The sequence below is a fragment of the Corythoichthys intestinalis genome, chromosome 6, assembly GCF_030265065.1.
Source record: "Corythoichthys intestinalis isolate RoL2023-P3 chromosome 6, ASM3026506v1, whole genome shotgun sequence".
NCBI lineage: Eukaryota > Metazoa > Chordata > Actinopteri > Syngnathiformes > Syngnathidae > Corythoichthys > Corythoichthys intestinalis.
This window is the reverse complement of record NC_080400.1, coordinates 60,014,263-60,033,740: the sequence shown is the minus strand read 5'-3', so window position 1 is coordinate 60,033,740 and position 19,478 is coordinate 60,014,263. Positions and strand designations below refer to the sequence as shown.

At 40.6% G+C, this 19,478-nt stretch overlaps 1 protein-coding gene across 2 annotated transcripts in view; it reads right to left on the bottom strand.

The window, feature by feature from the left end:
- Nucleotides 1–19,478, bottom strand: part of appbp2 (amyloid beta precursor protein (cytoplasmic tail) binding protein 2) — a 105,854-nt gene that overhangs the window by 74,913 nt on the left and 11,463 nt on the right. For both annotated transcript variants that reach the window (XM_057839714.1, XM_057839715.1), the window contains exons 2-3: nt 4,313–4,401; nt 2,918–3,069 (exon numbers count right to left, since the gene is read on the bottom strand). In XM_057839714.1, the coding sequence (XP_057695697.1) occupies nt 2,918–3,069; nt 4,313–4,401 (241 nt within the window). The remainder of the gene's footprint in view (nt 1–2,917; nt 3,070–4,312; nt 4,402–19,478) is intronic.

Below are 19,478 nucleotides of genomic sequence, written 5' to 3'. Positions count from 1 at the left end.
AGTGCTGGCAGATAATTTCACTTATTTCCAATACATTTACACAGAAAACAAGGGAATTTAACTAGTTTTAAAGGAGGTGTGTTTTTGAAGTGTAGATATATGTTAGGAACGGCTTACTTTTAAACGCATTTTTGTGCAACTTAGGTATTTACTCTCTAAGTAATTGTTGCCAAAAGTTCCCCATTACACAATGTCAGACAATCAGTCTTTATTTAGATGTTGGAATGTACTACTTGTTCACATTTGATGTTGAAAAAAGGAGCAATAAATAATATTTTTGCACAGTAATATTTTCACTTGTGTATACTTTAAAATTTTACATAAATCTTTTTATAGAATTATCAGCTCGACATTATCGGTCATCGGTTAGAACGAGGAGGAAATTATCGGTATCGGTTGAAAAATGTATTATCATGCATCAATAATTTAAACCCTCCTTATTTCATATTACGACATTTAAGTATTTTGTTAATGAATTTTTTGTACTTTCTGCCTGTATGCATCCAAACAAAACAAGCTGAAAGTGCACGGTAGTTCTTCGGGTGTCAAATTCACCTCTCGTAGCCATTTCGCCAGTGTGGGATGTTTTGGCAGAACACCAGTTCTGTCCTACTCTCGTCTCATCCAGTCTTTCCTGTTCATTTTGCTTTTGCTACTCGTTTTGTGCAATATCGACAGTGCTGTCCTGCTCATTAATGTTTCTCTTGGGTTAAAATTGAAAGGGTTAAACAGATGATATGTTTATGTTGTTATAGTCATTCTCTGAAAGCCCTGCGGCCCCACCCATTGTCGTCACTGCTCACAGTGCATTGCGGTGTCAACAACAATGGCGGCCTACTAGTTAAACTAAATTTACAAATTTTATAAAAACAAAACCATCAAGAGGGATTTTAATATCAAACTAGGCCTGCAAGCAGGACTGAACACTCGTCAAGCATTAATTTACGCCATTTTCGTGTTGCACATGTTTTTTTTTAGCACCGTTGGATAACATTGAGAGTCCAACGGAATATAAAAGAGGGCTTTTTCACCGCCATAAAAGCTTTGGGAGCAAAATTTTATGAGAATGCAAAATTTGACAGAACACCGATCCCTGAAAAACGACCCAAATCACACCGTGGTGCAAAAAAGGTTGGGTTTAGACCACAGTTTGTAGAAAGAAAATAAAACACCGATGACCATACCTGCTGTTTCTGTTGAATTATCAAATATAAAACTATTCACTCTCATTTTTTTCCTGTTAAATATTTATCCGAATAAGTTGAATAAATATTATCAAGCTTCAAAATGTTTCGTTGAGCATGTTTGGTTGTCAATGGGACATCAATATTACACATTTTAACAAAACAATTTGGGATTGTTTCTTTTGTCTTTTTGGGTCCAAAATGTTGATTATAATTGGTGAGTAAAGAATACAGCAGTTCGGACAAGAAGGTGATGGTGTTCTGAAAAAAGGGACCCAACCAGGCTATTGTAAACCCTGAATGTTTTCTTTGAAATATAAAAGCAACATCAAAGGCATGCAAATTTGGACAAAATAGGCTCAGGTGTTTAAGGGTTAAGGTAACGTGCTTACTTTTGACATGCTGTTTGTATGAAACATTTGTTGCGTCAGGAAGAATCGGTTAAAAGCAATATAAAATGTAAATACAGTGGTACCTCTACATACAAAGTTAATCCGTTCCAGGACCTTGTTTGTAAGTCGAAATGTTCGTATGTCGAGCAGGATTTTCCCATAGGAATACATTATAATTCCATTAATTCGTTCCACAGCCCAAAAACCTTCACTAAATCCTTAAAAAATACTGCTGGTACTATTGCAAATGGCAATTACACATAGCAAAACAAATAAATTATAAATCAAAATCGGAATAATAATAATAATAATAATAATTCCTGTATTAATGTAACGAATCGGGTTCTAATGTGGCGGACGTTTTTTGCTGACCCTGAACGCACCGCGGGGCTGACGTGCCAGAGACAGACCGGTGAGCTTGAGTTTCACTTTCACTTTGAATGTTTTCTTGAGAACACCGTCAATTGCGGCAGACAGAAGGTGTTTTTGTTTTGAATAAGTTGTGAAATAAATGATAAAAACGTGGCGAAGTTGGCGATTTCTCTGGAGATGTTACCACAATAAGAATGGAATAAGAACGATGGTCGGAGGAGGACCGTGGAGATGTATTGTTGAGACATTTCACGGATGCCCACCCTACGCTCATATTTTTCTGTCATTTGTATCTTCATTTAGAAGGTAAGCGTCAACTTTTTCCTTGTTTCACCACCTGTACCAACCTTTTCTGAAACCAGTGTTGATTTGCCACACAAGAAAATCCGCCGTGCATTCGTCTGCGGTGCTGCCATTGTCGTCGTATTTCGAGCATGTTGTCGGATGTAGAAACAAATGGCGAGTCAAATTTTATGTCGGATGTCGAAAAGTTCGTGTGTCGAAGCGATCGTATGTAGAGGTACCACTGTAGTTATTTACGTTTTCAATTCATTTTACTAATGCAGAATGTAAAATGTTTGGTTGTCCTGCTGCGCTACATCTGTAGAGTTTGAAGATATTTCATTTGTATTTACATTTCATGCTCTTTTGCATGTGCAATCTTGGCATCAATGGATGTGCAAGTCAAAATACATTAAAAATAAAGTTTTCAAGCATAAAAACTCGTTTCTTTGCTTTACACCTCCAAAAAATCTTCCGCAAAGCTTTAAATGTTTGTTATCCAATGACTCAACTTATCGAACTAAGTCATTGATGACTTAAATCATCAATAGCTACAGCCCTGGCCCCGTTATCAACAGTGGCATCAGAACCCGTGCCCAAATGGGTCGGGGTTTTGGTACACCTCGCCTAGAAATACACTCTCATCACAATAAGCCACATTCAATAGCATCCTCCTCTATCATTTACCCAGCACAAAGCCAAATTGGATGGCCTTCTCTTTGACATGAGTGTGAGAGTCTGCAATGTAGGAGCAGCGTTGGCTGAACGAGCTGGCCAGGACTGATGTGACTTTCACCCCATGATCCATTAAGGCCTGTACGCAGTGGTGTAGGAGATGCCTGGAGTGAAGGACAAAAAATGTATTAATTAGGGCTGGGAGAAAAGTAAGATGTTTTCATTACGTATCAATAAAAGTCATAAAATTAGATATCACTATTGTTTTTTCTAATCTCAACAGTTTCCCGTTCTCTCAATCTTCTGATTTGAACATACAGTACATCCTCATCATTGTTATTGTTGTCAACGATTACGATAACAAATATTTCGTCAACGAACAATTTTTTTCATGACTACGGCGAAACGATAACCACATGAAAACTATCTTGGGAGACTGAAGCATATCGAGACAAATGCCAGTTTTCATCAGACGAGTTGACTCCGACGTAATGCGCCATAGTTTCCGTCATATGTTTGTTTACAATTTGTGACGTATTTTGATTGTACGTGCAGTTAGTCAGCCTGCATCGTGGCAGTGTGTCTCTTGTGTCATTCATGTGGTATGTCCTGCTTCCCCACTCTGACTGTCACTGGGCTCAATCACTACCACCATATCACTATAAACAATGATGGTCTTCAAACCAGACTGTGCTCCAAGCTTGCTTGTTTTGAAACACATGATGTTTTCATATCGTGGCAAGAGAATTTGCAATGTTGCTTTAGCCTTTAAACATCTGTGCTGAGTGATGATCACACACTAAATGTAACTTGTCGCGGTAGCATAGCATTCTCGTTAGCATTAGCATTAACTTTAGCGTAGCAAGCGTCCTCTCAAACTGTTGTTGTTTTGTTTTTGGCTTTGTTTGCGTCGGCTATGTCTTACAGTAGTAGTGCTCCGCGCTTCCGGTTGGAAATTAAAATATTAGAAAACCCTCGCCAAGTCGACGTTGTGCTTGTAGACGCAACAACAGGTGCTCGTCTATTAATATTCATTGTAAACTGTCGGAAACCTTTATTTATTTTTTTCTAAGACTTGTGAGAATTTTTACAGACAATAACCTATTCAGTATCCGTCCACTAAACCTAGGCGAAAACTTTTTGAGTATTCGTCAACGAAAACCAGACAAAGACTGACACATTTTGAAATGACTAAAATATCATTAAGACTAATAGATATTTCGTCCAAAAGACTGAGACGAAAATGAAAAGGGCTGCCACAAAACCACAGATATTAATCCACTATTCCTTAATTTTTAATGACTTTGTGAAGTAGGTCCTTTCGCCAATAAAAAGTAGGTGAAAATCACAGGTATTTCAGCATGATAGCAGACAAGTGTGAAATAACGTGTTTAGTCAGACTTTTACCTTTTGTCTGAAGCCCGAAGAACTTTGGCAAACACTTCCAGGTCACAAAACTCTCCTCCCAACTGACACAGCCTGCCCTGCTGGTACAGCTAAGACACAAAAAGAGAGCGCTGTTAATGAACATAAAATGTGAAGCAGTTGGGTAGTTCTAGTACTTTATGATATGGTCAAATGAAACTTTCTTTCGACATTTTACATGTCCATTGTCATTATTGCTTGCAATGCACATTTCGGACAGCAGATAGAGCCCAATTTGCTGTTACTTGCGACATTGATGTTGCCTGGCACCGCCAGACTATTCTCCTTGTATTTTTCTAACACTGTGAGAAATAGTCTGGGACCCAGCCCATTAACGACCTCTCGAACAAGTACACAATTAACCGTTCAGTCAGATTCGTTTATCTGCGTGACGTGTTCTTAATGAGTAATGTCACTCTTGCGCGCCGAAGGTCGTCTCTACAACAAGACAGATGGCGAACGGAAGAGCCGAGATTATGTTCCAATCCACAGTAAAACCAGTTTTAACTTACCAAAAACACATCGACACAAGTCATTGACAACAGTCAACATGGCTCGCGCTAGCCATGTTGATTAAACGTCTCCACTCTCCGCTCACGCTAATTACTTGTCGCTTTAACAACATCACGTCTTCCGGTCGCTGATTGGTCCACTCCACTCTCTGTTTGCTGTGACTTTCTCCGCCCTCGGAATTTGATCCGCCGGACAGTCGCCAGACTCAATTGCTGGAACAGCTGTGAGTCTGGTATAGACCCCAATCACGTGACATCACAACTCTGCCCCCCTGACTGGTGCCGCCATATTGGCCGTCAGCGCATTGTACATTCCTCCTATTACTGCGTGTTTTTCTGCTTGTGTAAGGAATCACCGCCGAGTAAACGAACCCAAAAACCTTCCTGACAGTTGTTAACATTGACTAATCAAAATGGTGATGGCATGTGTGGCGGTTGGTTGCAGTAACAGAGAAGATAAACGGTCATTTTAGTAGTTGCTGTGTGCCTGTTTTACAAAATCTCAAGGTTCGCAGTGAGTCAGCAACAGGCACACTTTTGCGAAATAGACAATGTTTATTGATTAGAAATTGCAAATAAATGAAGTTTATTGATTACAATCCCACAAAGGCAAGCAAAAAACGGGCATAACACAGAATAACCACAACGTTAGGTCTAAATTGTCACTTGTCATCACCTAAGACCCCCACGATGCAGTTAAAACACACACAAGTACAAAAAACGATGGCGCTAGATATGTAGTTGTCAAAGCTAAACACCCCACCCCACAGTTAAAGCACGAGTTCCTTGGTAAGGAATCAAGCTCCTACCTGTCGACAATGAGCGGAGGGCCAGGCGCTCCAGGTCTGAGTACCCAAGGAACAAAGCCAAGCGATCACCCGTTAATCCTCTGACGGACCCTGGCGTGGCCCTGAAATGTCCGGCTCGTTATTGGCACATGCCACGTGAGAACAGAGATGGCCAGCCCCTGCTCTCAGGAGGCACACTGCCTGCCCAAAAATGGTAATCTTGACATGTTTTGCTCAACCTCTTAAGGAGATGAGTCTCGTGTCCAAATATGATTGGTTCACTCGTTGTACTTTTTGGCAGCAGATAGTCTGTATCAGGTATCCTGGTAACCATAGCAATAAGCTAAACTGCGTCAAAGTGGCGGGCATAACCTGATAAGAAGTTGTACAGTCAGTCCAAAAGAATGTGTGCACATAGAAAACAGCAATACACAGTTAGTTACTCTTAAAGGCACTCTCAAAGGCAGTTATTGCTATACAGTGGTACCTCGACATACGATCGCTTCGACACACGATCTTTTCGACATCCGACGTAAAATTTGACTCGCCATTTGTTTCTACATCCGACGACATGCTCGAAATACGACGACATGACAGCACTGCAAACGAACGCACGGTGGATTTTCTTGTGTGAGAAATCAACACAGTTTTCAAAAAAAGTTGATACAGTTGGAGAAACAAGGAAAAAAGTGATGCTTACCTTTGAAATGAAGATGCAAGTTATAGAAAAATATGAGCTTGGTGTGCGCGTCCCTGAACTGGCTCAACAATACAGCTCCATGGTCCTCTTCCGACCACCGTTCGCCACTATTTATAAGTTAAGGTGACAATTATTATTGTGGTAACATTGCCAAGGAAATCGCCAGCTTCGTCACGTTTTTATCATTTATTTAAGAACTTATCCAACACAAAACGCCCATTGTCTTAAGCAGTTGACTGCTCTCAAGAAAACGAAAGTATTATCTCTACCGCACCGACCTATCTCACTGAGACGTCAGCTTCGCGGTGCGTTCAGGGACAGTAAAGAGTGTCCGCCATATTAGAATCCGATTCGTTACATTATTTACAGGAATAATTATTAATTATTCTTCTTATTATTATATTATTCTGAATTATTTATTTATAACTTATCTGTTTTTCTATGTTTAATTGCCATTTGTAACAGTGCCAGCAGTATTTATTAAGAATTTAGTGTATGTTTTTAGGCTTTGGAACGAATTAATTGAATTATAATGTATTCCTATGGGAAAATCCTGCTCGACATACGACCATTTCGACTTACAAACAAGGTCCTGGAACGAATTAAATTCGTATGTAGAGGTACCACTGTATATGTGTACAGTTATTGCTGTATATGTGTAATGTGGATCCAGTTCGGGTCACAAAAAGGTCAAGGTTACAAGTGTTTTTCTATCTTCAGTGCCCATTGTTAAAAGGGCAAATCTCGAAAGCAGCACGGTTTGTTTTATCTCGGTCCATGATGCGGTTGTGTCGACAGTCGTTAGACAGCGGCGAAAACATCAATAAGATGCCAACACGATCGCAGACATCATCAGACGGAGACTATGAAGCTCGTCGCCACGGTCGCGCAGCAAGAAGGTGAGCGCAACAACAAGTTTTGTGCCGAAAAATAGCCGCCCACACGGAAACGACTTTCTTGTACCGTAAATATGTATTATTTTACTCTGCTTGAACTAATAAATGTCATACCTGTGTGATTGTCATTGGGATATGGTCGTGAAAACCTGTAGACTAATACATTTCTGTTCAAAGATGGTTATGTGCCCCAGTCCACGATGTGTTACTAAAATACATTACTAATAGTTTGTGTAATTTAATTATTTAAAACCGATCTTACAGTCGTAAATCCATTACTGTAATCCATGAAAACATTTGATGTGTTCACGTCAATAAAGCGTTATAAATAAGCGGTCCTGGCAGGGGGAACATTTCACGCAGGGCAGCTATTTTTCGGCACACACCGGCCCGTTGTCGATCAAATTTCATTTTACAACCGTGACAGTGGTGATGCTCAGCTGACCAAATGTCGGTTTATATTCGGGCCGGTGCCGATTTTGGGAACTCGACTCCTCATCGTGACATAAACTGGGGTATGATTGGAAATTTTGTGGTTTCAGGACGAGCTCTGAGGCACGGGAGGAAACATCGGTTTGGGCATCAAATATGGATCTGGCGATTGAATCGACTGAAGCTTTTCCAAATAACGGCTTTTATGCAACTCATCCAATGAGTTTACAGCGTCTGAAAGCACCGGGGCTTCCATAATTTGCAAGTGAATCCACCTTTACAAACTACGATCCTTGACAATACGACACACAGTGACGGACAATATGGCGGCACAATACAGCGATCACGTGATTGTGCAACGTTGATGATTGGGGTCTATACCAGGCAAACATTGATGGTAGGGTTGTTCCGATCATGTTTTTTTTGCTCCCGATCCGATCGTTTTAGTTTGAGTATCTGCCGATCCCGATATTTCCCGATCCGATTGCTTTTTTTTTTTTTTTTGCTCCCGATTCAATTCCAATCATTCCTGATAATTTTTCCCGATCATATACATTTTGGCAATGCATTAAGAAAAATATGAATAAAACTCGAACGAATATATACATTCAACATACAGTACATTAGTAGTGTATTTGTTTATTATGACAATAAATCCTCAAGATGGCATTTACATTATTAACATTCTTTCTGTGAGAGGGATCCACGGATAGAAAGACTTGTAATTCTTAAAGGATAAATGTGACTTTGTATATTGTGACTAAATATTGCCATCTAGTGCATTTGTTGAGCTTTCAGTAAATTATACTGTAGCCATTTAACTTCTGCCCAAATGTATGATGGGAAGTGCAACCATGACTGTGCATAGTGGTACCAATTGATGTATCTTCTCTGCGTTGGGAAATAACATAAGGTGTTAAGAAAAAGACCAACTACTACCAGTCTTCCCCACATTGCTTCCCAAGATATTTCTAATTGTTGAGAGAGGGATTGTAAGGCTTTAGCCAAGTAAAAAAGGCTTCAAAGGCCGCCAAAGTTCTCTCTACTCATTTTAGTTGCCTTTTAGCTCTATGTATACATAAAACGGTGCCATTATAGATTGAACACGACAATGCGTGAGTGGGTAGTGCAGCGCATGCGTTACTTGCGTTAAATATTTTAATGTTCTTACCGCCGTTAACGCAATTAATTTGATAGCCCTACTTTAAGCCAAAACTAAAGACTCTGGATGAGTGTAAGACATTTTGTCTGTAACGTTAAAGAGCATACGAAAGGAGAAAAAAAAAGTCTTAAATGGCATTATTATGTGAATTAGAAATAATATTTTGAGACAATTCAACTATATACAACAATTTAGCAAAGCGCAGATGACTTTTAATCTGCCGGTTAGCCACGCCTACCATTATAGGGCTTTCGCGTCCCCAACAGGTGGATGACGTCAGTGGGAGACTGGGCTCATCGGTTTTACTATTCAGCCCATTGAGGGGGAATTATTCAGAACGAGGAAAACGCGACTAAGAGAGCCGCAAAATGTCATTGTTCCAGTCTCTCAACTCCAATATTTTTACAGGATATTCTTTTTATCCAAGTATTTTTCCCCAGTAGCTATATAAATCGCTTGAGAAGCCTGTCGAGGGGGGAACTATTCACAACGAGGAAAACGCGACGAAGAGAGCTGCAAAATGACATTGTTTCTGTCTCTTTACTTCAGGGGTCGCGTTAACCGAATATTTTCCGTCGTTGACCGATTTTTTAAAACGGTGACGGAAAAAACTGAAGTCCATCCGTCATTTTGACCGGTTGCAATTCACACCCCAGACCACAGGGCGGCGAGTGAGCATATTAATTAGCTATTGTCTCTCTTGATGCATGACGTCGTTGGCCTTCCTCTGAAAAAATGTCAAGGCAACTGAGTGTCCGAAGTTTCTTCAAAAAGCCCCAAAACGACGATGGTGTTGATAAAAGAGGTGAAAAAACAGGGACTGCACAAGCGGGCACGCAATTCAAGTCCATGCGCACCAGGAGGAAAGTGTGAGACTACGTTCAGGCCACAGCACTTGAACTGTTAATTTCATTGTTCCATATGCTACATATTAAATATACACGATAATATCGGCTACCGATAATTATCGGCCGATAATGGCAATTATGACGTCACACAGATAATACAGATAATAAAAAAATCAACCGATAATGCAATCCGATAATTATATACAGTGGTACCTCTACATACGATCACTTCGACACACGATCTTTTCGACATCCGACGTAAAATTTGAGCCGCCATTTGTTTCTACATCCGACGAGTTGCTCGAAATACGACGACATGACAGCACTGCAAACGAACGCACGGTGGATTTTCTTGTGTGAGAAATCAACACAGTTTTCAAAAAAAGTTGATACAGTTGGAGAAACAAGGAAAAAAGTGATGCTTACCTTTGAAATGAAGATGCAAGTTATAGAAAAATATGAGCTTGGTGTGCGCGTCCCTGAACTGGCTCAACAATACAGCTCCACGGTCCTCTTCCGACCACCGTTCGCCACTATTTATAAGTTAAGGTGACAATTATTATTGTGGTAACATTGCCAAGGAAATCGCCAGCTTCGTCACGTTTTTATCATTTATTTAAGAACTTATCCAACACCAAACGCCCATTGTCTTAAGCAGTTGACTGCTCTCAAGAAAACGAAAGTATTATCTCTACCGCACCGACCTATCTCACCGTGACGTCAGCTTCGCGGTGCGTTCAGGGACAGTAAAAAGTGTCCGCCATATTAGAATCCGATTCGTTACATTATTTACAGGAATAATTATTAATTATTCTTCTTATTATTATATTATTCTGACTTATTTATTTATAACTTATTTGTTTTTCTATGTTTAATTGCCATTTGTAACAGTGCCAGCAGTATTTATTAAGAATTTAGTGTATGTTTTTAGGCTTTGGAACGAATTAATGGAATTATAATGTATTCCTATGGGAAAATCCTGCTCGACATACGACCATTTCGACTTACAAATAAGGTCCTGGAACGAATTAAATTCGTATGTAGAGGTACCACTGTACTTGATTTAGCCTCCAAATGTGCGCAACCAAGCAGTTTTCTCCACTTCTTCACTGCCGCCTGCTCAACCCCTCCCCTCTCTGAAGCCCCTGTGGGAGGAGGGGTTTAGGAGTACGGCGTCATAGAGGAGGTGGTGTTACACATCAGTGTTGAGGCGCTCTCACTAGCGTGCGTTGCTTTTCCAGTGTGTGAAATGAAATAAACGACGCTCTCGCCATCTACAAAACAGTTCCTCAAGGCCTAAAGAAAGCGTCCTCGTTGAACTCCATTAGCACTAACCCAGCAGCCATTTAAAACTGCATCACAATGATTTTTGGAACGAATATGAGGCTGCTGCTAGCACGAATGCTAAAGCTATTGTTAACAAATAAACTATAAAGGAAGCTACGGGGCTTGTGACAATACAGAGACGCTGCGGTCCTCCCGGAGTCGGGGTGTTTGGGAATGCAGCCCAAAGCGAGTGGTAAACTCCCATCTATGGCTAAACACCTCACAAGATCGATAGTTGACAAGTAGCTCTCTTCCGACGGAGCCCGCCGGTCCGGCAGGCCGCCGCCGCCGCCGCCGCCTCGCCCTAGGCGGGTAGAGCATGAGAGCAGAGCCATGCACCGAATGCCCGCAGCGAGCCGGCCGGGGCGGGCGGATATCCGGTACGAACTTAGCTGCCGCCGCCACTCCGGTTCGAGACAGAGGCCTGGCGCGGGTGCTAATTTGGCAGCCGGGCGGACTGAAGGGCACAGGCGGGAGGAAATTCCCGAAATGACCCGATAGCCAAACCCCTGGATGAAAAAATAATGCAGTTTATATGACCCCGATTCTTCGTGAAAGACATGCCGATCACATCAGTTTTACCACGGACATTTACACAGGTGATGTCAACAAACCATGTTTATCATGACGGCACAGTGGTTAGTTGATAATTGTAACATGCACCAAACGACACAAAGAAGTCATCCAGTCAGTAATGCATTCAGTATGCTTTAAATTTATGACGTCTTGATCAGATCATTCTTCTTAAATCTAGTCAAATAATTTTCCCCATCTTGTTTGAGTGTTGAAGACTAGTTGAATGCGCCAGATTATTCCACTTACTTGAACTAAATATTGCAATTTGTTCTTATTAAGCCCAAACATAAAAAAAAAAAAATAAGGTCATTTTTCACCTAAATCAAGAAAAAATTGCTTTCAAATAATGTTTTGAACCATACATATTCTTGAATAAAGAACATTTCTGACAAGGTTTTTTTTTTTTTTTTTTAAGGATTATGTATAATAATTTATTGCTTAAAATAAGGCTGTTAATCTTATTTTCAGCTGGCCATTTTTCTTCAAGAAATCTGAGTGAAATATACTTGAAGTGCTGGCAGTTAATTTAACTTATTTCCAATAGATTTACACTGAAAACAAGGGACTTTAACTAGTCTTAAGGAGCTGTGTTTTTGCTGTGTAGTAATGTTATACTTTAGGAATGGCATATTTTTAAAGCCATTTTTGTGCAACTTATGTATTTACTCTGTAAGTAATTGTTGCCAAAAGTTTACCATTACACAATGTCAGACAATCTGTCTTTATTAGGGCCCGAGCACTCTCAGCGTGCGAGGCCCTATTGTTCTTCGAAGGATTATTATTATTATTATTATTATTATTATTATTATTAGGGCCCGAGCACTAAGCGTGCGAAGGCCCTATTGTTTTGCAAAGGATTATTTTTTTTTTTATTTTTTTTTTTTTTTTTTTTTTTCAGGGCAAATGAAAACGGCCAATTTGGAGGCCTGAACATGCACGAAAAGTCACCAAAATTTGCACATACGTCCGGAAAATTGTAAATTTCGATAATTTTGCAACGTTGCAAAAAAATATAACAAAATGGCTCAGTGGCGCCCCCTTGAAATTTTAAAATTGGCCTATAACATTAGGGTCTGTCAGCGTAGAGCAATGAAATTTGGGGGGTCTATACCTTGTCCAAAACCGCTCCAAAAAAGCATTTACACGCATATTCCAAACCCAACAGGAAATCGGTTATTTTGGATCAAATATGAAATTTTTATCGATTTACAGGGTGCACATTTGAGACCTTTTCGCCGAGTTAGTTAGTTGGATCATCTTCAAAATTGGTGAGACTGTTCAGGAGACATATGAAATCTTAAGTTTTGAAAATGGTGCGTTTTCATTCACGGGTCTGACCTGGGCGTGGTGCCAAAGTCGACCATTTTTTCGGCAAAATGACAAATTCAGTAAATGACTTATAGTTCCTTGACACAACGTTCAATCTTTTTCATATTTGGCATGTATGTGTGGTATCCCACCCTTAACACGAGTGCATTGAAATATTACCCATTAGGTCTAGCGCCCCCTAGTGAGAACAGGAAATGCCTTTTTTTACGAGACAGGTTCCTCCTCCAAGGGAAAAAAATCTGTTGACCTCAAACCTGCATCAGGGGAGCCTTAAGACCTGTGTTCAGGTGCCTGATGAAAAATATTGAGGTTTTGTTGAGGCGGAGGGGTCCAAACAGGAAAGTGAAAATGAACGTCAACAATTTGTCACGCAAAAAACTTTGAACAGTCATAACTCGGCAGATATACAACATATCTGCGCCAAACTTCCCGTGTTTGTTGAGAGTCATACCCTGAAGGTTCTTGTAGGGGTCATTTGCATCAACTCTACAGTGCCAACTAGTGGCGACAGAAAGAAGTTTTAAAAAAGGCCTTTCCTATTGGGTTTTTTCAACATAGAGCAAGGAAATTTGGGGAGTAGATACCTTATGCAAAACTGCTCCAAAAAGTCTCTTGCACCCATTTTCCAAATCCAACAGGAAATCGGGTATTTTGGATCGAATGTGAAATTTTCATGGGTTCACAGTAGGAGTTTACATTTGGAGGCTTGAATATGCACAAAAACTCGTAAAAATTTGCACATACATGCGGCTTTAGATAACGTTCGATAATCTTGCAATGTTACGAAAAAATGTAGCAAAATGCCTCAGTGGCGCCCCCTTGAATTTTTCAAAAAGGCGTTTCCTATTAGGTTTTTTTGACAGAGAGTGATGAAATTTGGGGAGTCGATACCTTGTGCAAAACTGCTCCAAAAAGTCTCTTGCACCCGTATTCCAAATCCAACAGGAAATCGGGTATTTTGGATCGAATGTGAAATTTTTATCGGTTCACAGTAGGAGTTTACATTTGGAGGCTTGAACATGCACGAAAACTCACAAAAATTTGGACATACATGTGGCTTTGCATAACGTTCAATAATCTTGCAACGTTACGAAAACATGTAACAAAATGGCTCAGTGGCGCCCCCTTGAAATTTTCAAAAAGGCCTCTCCATTTAGGTTTTTTCAACGTAGAGGGATGAAATTCGGAGAGTCGATACCTTGTACAAAACTGCTCCAAAAAGTCTCTTGCATGCATATTCCAAACCCAACAGGAAATCGGGTATTTTGGATTGAATGTGAAATTTTTATCGATTTACAGTGTGCACATTTTACACCTTGGCACCTAGGGAATTAGTTTGATCATTCTCAAAATTGGCGAGACTGTTCATGAGGCATATGAAATCTTAAGTTATCAAAATGGTGTGTTTTCATTCACGGGCCTGACCTGGGCGGGGTGCCAAAGTCGGCCATTTTTTCGCCAAAACACCGAATTTGGAAAATGACTGATAACTCCCTCATACAACGTTCAATCTATTTTAAATCTGGCATGTGTGTGAGGTATACCAGCCTGAGCAGGACTGGATTGAAAATTTACCATTTGTGCTTGGCGCCTCCTAGTGGGAACAGGAAATGCCCTTTTTTTACGGGACACACTCCTCCTCTAAAGGGAAAAAATCAATCTACCTCAAAGCTGCATAAGGGAAGCCTTAAGACCTGTCTTCAGGTGCCTGATGAAAAATATTGAAGTTTCGTTGAAGCGGAGGGGTCCAAACAGGAAAGTGAAAATGACTGTCAACAATTTTTCTCTCCAAAAACTTTGAACAGTCATAACTCGGCAGATATACAACATATCTGCGCCAAACTTCCCGTGCTTGTTGAGAGTCATACCCTGAAGGGCCTTGTAGGGGTCATTTGCATCAAACCTACAGCGCCAACTAGTGGCGATAGAAAGTCACTCGTTTTTCCAATACATGTTCAGTTCTTTTCAGGTTGGTCATTGTAGTTTCAAGACCTATTAAAATACTTATTTACGGCCCATGTCCACGTGTCTCTGTCTGTTGCCGTGACGACCCTTTGTTCGCCATTTAAAGGAAACATTTTTTTTCAGAGACTCAGGCAGCTTATAGAGCCACAATATTTGGCACACTTGGTCGAATTGGCCCACTTAGAAGATTAGTTTTGGGTTTTGAATAAGGGCTTGGCTACACAGCTCAGTAGTGGCTCCTTTTTTGTAGTACTCTCTCCAATAGGGGTTTTTGCTACTTTCGAGCATCTTAGGTTCTAATGAGATGATTAGAGAGGAGGATCTGCCACCACCCTGACCTGCACACAGTCCGAGTTGCGTGACGTCCGAGTTGCGCTAGATTGCGAGGGCCCGTTCAGTCCTGCTTGCAGGCCTAGTTATTATTATTATTATTATTCTTCTTTCTTCATGGCAAATGAAAATGGCCAATTTGGAGGCCTGAACATGCACGAAAAGTCACCAAAATTTGCACATACGTGCAGATTCGCGTAAAATTTGATAATCTTGCGTCGTTTTGAAAAAATTTCAAAAAATGGCTCAGTGGCGCCCCCTTGACCCTTAAAATTTTCAAAAAGGCCTCTCCTCTCAGGTTTTCAACGTAGAGCGATGAAATTTGGGGAGTAGATACCTTATGCCTAACTGTTCAAAAAAGCCTCTTGCACCCATATTCCAAATCCGACAGGAAATCGGATATTTTGGATCAAATGTGAAATTTTTTCGGTTCACAGTTGGAGTTTACGTTTGGAGGCCTGAACATGCACGAAAACTCACCAAAATTTGCACATACATGCAACTTTGCGTAAATTTTGATAATCTACAAAAAAATTTAACAAAATCGCTCAGTGGCGCCCCCTTGAAATTTTCAAAAAGGCCTTTCCTATTAGGTTTTTTCAACGTAGAATGATGAAATTTGGTGAGTCGATACATTGCGTAAAACTGCTCCAAAAAGTCTCTTGCACCTATATTCCAAATCCAACAGGAAGTCGGAAATTTTGGATCAAATGCGAAATTTTATCGATTTACATTTGAGACCTTGTCGCTGAAGAAAATAGTTGGATCGTCTTCAAAATTGGTCAGACTATACAGGAGACATATGAGATCTTAAGTTTTCAAAATGGTGAGTTTTCATCCAAGGGTCTGGCCTGGGCGTAGTCCCAAAGTTGGCCATTTTTGGGCAAAACACCAAATTCAGAAAATGATTAAAAACTCCGTGATACAACGTTCAATCTTTTTCATTTCTAGCAAGTATATGAGATATCCCAGCCTGAACACGACTGCATTTAAATTTTACCCATTAGGCTTGGCGCCCCCTAGTGGGAACAGGAAATGGCCTTCTTTACGAGACAGGCTCCTCCTCCAAGGGAAAAAAATCTATTGACCTCAAACCTGTTTCAGGGGAGCCTCAAGACATGTGTTCAGGTGCCTAATGAAAAATATTGAGGTTTTGTAGAAGCGGAGAGGTACAAACTGGAAGTGAAAATGACCGTCAACAATTTGTCTCGCCAAAAACTTTGAACAGTCATAACTCGGCAGATATACAACATATCTGCGCCAAACTTCCCGTGTTTGTTGAGAGTCATACCCTGAAGGTTCGTGTAAGGGTCATTTGCATCAACTCTACAGTGCCAACTAGTGGCGACAGAAAGAAGTTTTAAAAAAGGCCTTTCCTATTGGGTTTTTCCAACATAGAGTGAGGAAATTTGGGGAGTTGATACCTTGTGCAAAACTGCTCCAAAAAGTCTCTTGCACCCATTTTCCAAATCCAACAGGAAATCGGGTATTTTGGATCAAATGTGAAATTTTTATCGGTTAACAGTAGGAGTTTACATTTGGAGGCTTGAACATGCACGAAAACTCACAAAAATTTCGACATACATGCGGCTTTGCATAACGTTCAATAATCTTGCAACGTTACGAAAAAATGTAACAAAATGGCTCAGTGGCGCCCCCTTGAAATTTTCAAAAAGATCTCTCCATTTAGATTTTTTCAACGTAGATGGATGAAATTCGGAGAGTCAATACCTTGTACAAAACTGCTCCAAAAAGTCTCTTGCATGCGTATTCCAAACCCAACAGGAAATTGGGTATTTTGGATTGAATGTGAATTTTTTATCGATTTACAGTGTGCACATTTTACACCTTGGCACCTAGGGAATTAGTTTGATCATTCTCAAAATTGGCGAGACTGTTCATGAGGCATATGAAATCTTAAGTTATAAAAATGGTGTGTTTTCATTCACGGGCCTGACCTGGGCGGGGTGCCAAAGTCGGCCATTTTTTCGCCAAAACACCGAATTCGGAAAATGACTGTTAACTCCCTCATACAACGTTCAATCTATTTTAAATCTGCCATGTGTGTGAGGTATACCAGCCTGAGCACGACTGGATTGAAAATTTACCATTTGTGCCTGGCGCCTCCTAGTGGGAACAGGAAATGCCCTTTTTTACGGTGACACACTCCTCCTCCAAGGGAAAAAATTAATCGACCTCAAACCTGCATAAGGGAAGCCTTAAGACCTGTCTTCAGGTGCCTGATGAAAAATATTGAAGTTTCGTTGAAGCGGAGGGGTCCAAACAGGAAAGTGAAAATGACTGTCAATAATTTTTCTCTCCAAAAATTTTGAACAGTCATAACTCGGCAGATATACAACATATCTGCGGCAAACTTCCCGTGCTTGTTGAGAGTCATACCCTGAAGGGCCTTGTAGGGGTCATTTGCATCAAACCTACAGCGCCAACTAGTGGCAATAGAAAGTCACTCGTTTTTCCAATACATGTTCAGTTCTTTTCAGGTTGGTCATTGTAGTTTCAAGACCTATTAAAATACTTATTTACGGCCCATGTCCACGTGTCTCTGTCTGTTGCCGTGACGACCCTTTGTTCGCCATTTAAAGGAAATATTTTTTTTCAGAGACTCAGGCAGCTTATAGAGCCACAGTATTTGGCACACTTGGTCGAATTGGCCGAGTTAGAAGATTAATTTTGGGTTTTGAATAAGGGCTTGGCTGCACAGCTCAGTAGTGGCTCCTTTTTTGTAGTACTCTCTCCAATAGGGGTTTTTATCTCTTGGGTGTGGGAATGTAAATAGGCGACTTTCGAGCATGTTAGGTTCTAATGAGATAATTAGAGAGGAGGATCTGCCACCAGCCTGACCTGCACACAGTCCGAGTTGCGTGACGTCCGAGTTGCGCTAGATTGCGAGGGCCCGTTCAGTCCTGCTTGCAGGCCTAGTTATTATTATTTTTTCATGGCAAATGAAAATGGCCAATTTGAAGGCCTGAACATGCTCAAAAACTCACCAAATTTTGCATATACATCCGGCTTCGCGAAAATTTCGAAAATTTAGCAACGTTTTTTAAAAAAATCAAAAAATGGCTCAGTGGCGCCCCCTTGAAATTTTAAAAATGCCCTTTGCTTTGATGTTTTTCAACGTAGAGCGATGAAATTTGGGGAGTGGATACGTTGTCCAGAGACGCTTCAAAAAGTCTGCAGCACCCATATTCCAAACCCAACAGGAAATCGGATATTTTGGATTGAATGTTGAAAAACATAGCATTTTGGGCGAAAACCAGCATGCACGTTTCAGACCATTGCGCCCAGCCAGTACGTTGGATCTTCCTCAAAATTGGTGTACGTCTTCATGAGACATATGAGATATTAAGTTGTGAAAATGGTGAGTTTTCGTCCACGGGCCTAACCTGGGCGGGGTACCAAAGTCGGGTGTTTTTTTGGCAACGCGCCAATTTCAGTAAATGATTAATAACTTCCTGATACAAGGTCCAATCTTTTTCATATTTGGCATGCGTGTAAGGTGTCTTAACCTGAACACGACTGCATTGAAATATTTTCCATTAGGCCTGGCGCCCCCTTGTGGGAAGAGGAAACACCCATTTTTACGAGAAAGGCTCCTCCTCCTGGTGAAAAACATCAATTGACCTCAAACCTGCATCAGGGGAGCCTTAAGACATGTCTTTAGGTATATGATGAAAAATATTGAGTTTTCGTTGATGTAGCAGTACCCAAACAGGAAAGTGAAAAGACCCTCGGCATTTTGTCACAAAATGGCCAATTTCCAGGTCTGAACATGTTCGAAAACTCACCTAAATTTGCACATACATGCGGCTTCATGTAAATTTCATGAATTTAGCAACATTGCCAAAAGATGTAATAAAATGGCTCAGTGGCGCCCCCTTCAATTTTTAAAAAAGGCCTGTCCTATTAGTTTTTTTCGACGTAGAGTGATGACATTTGGGGAGTGGATACGTTGTGCAAAACTGCTCCAAAAAGTCTCTTGCACCCATATTCCAAACCCAACAGGAAATCGGGTATTAGGGATTGAATCTTGCACAACATGGCATTTTTGTCTAAAACCAGCATGCACGTTTGACACCATTACGCCGAGGCAGTAAGTTGAATGCTCCTCAAAATTGGTCAGACTATTATTGACACATATGAGATGTTAGGTTATCAAAATGGTGACATTTCATTCACGGCCCTTTCCTGGCCAGGGGAGCAAATGTGTCTTATTTTTGACAATACAATTCAGTAAATGACTATAAGTCGCGTTTTTTTTCA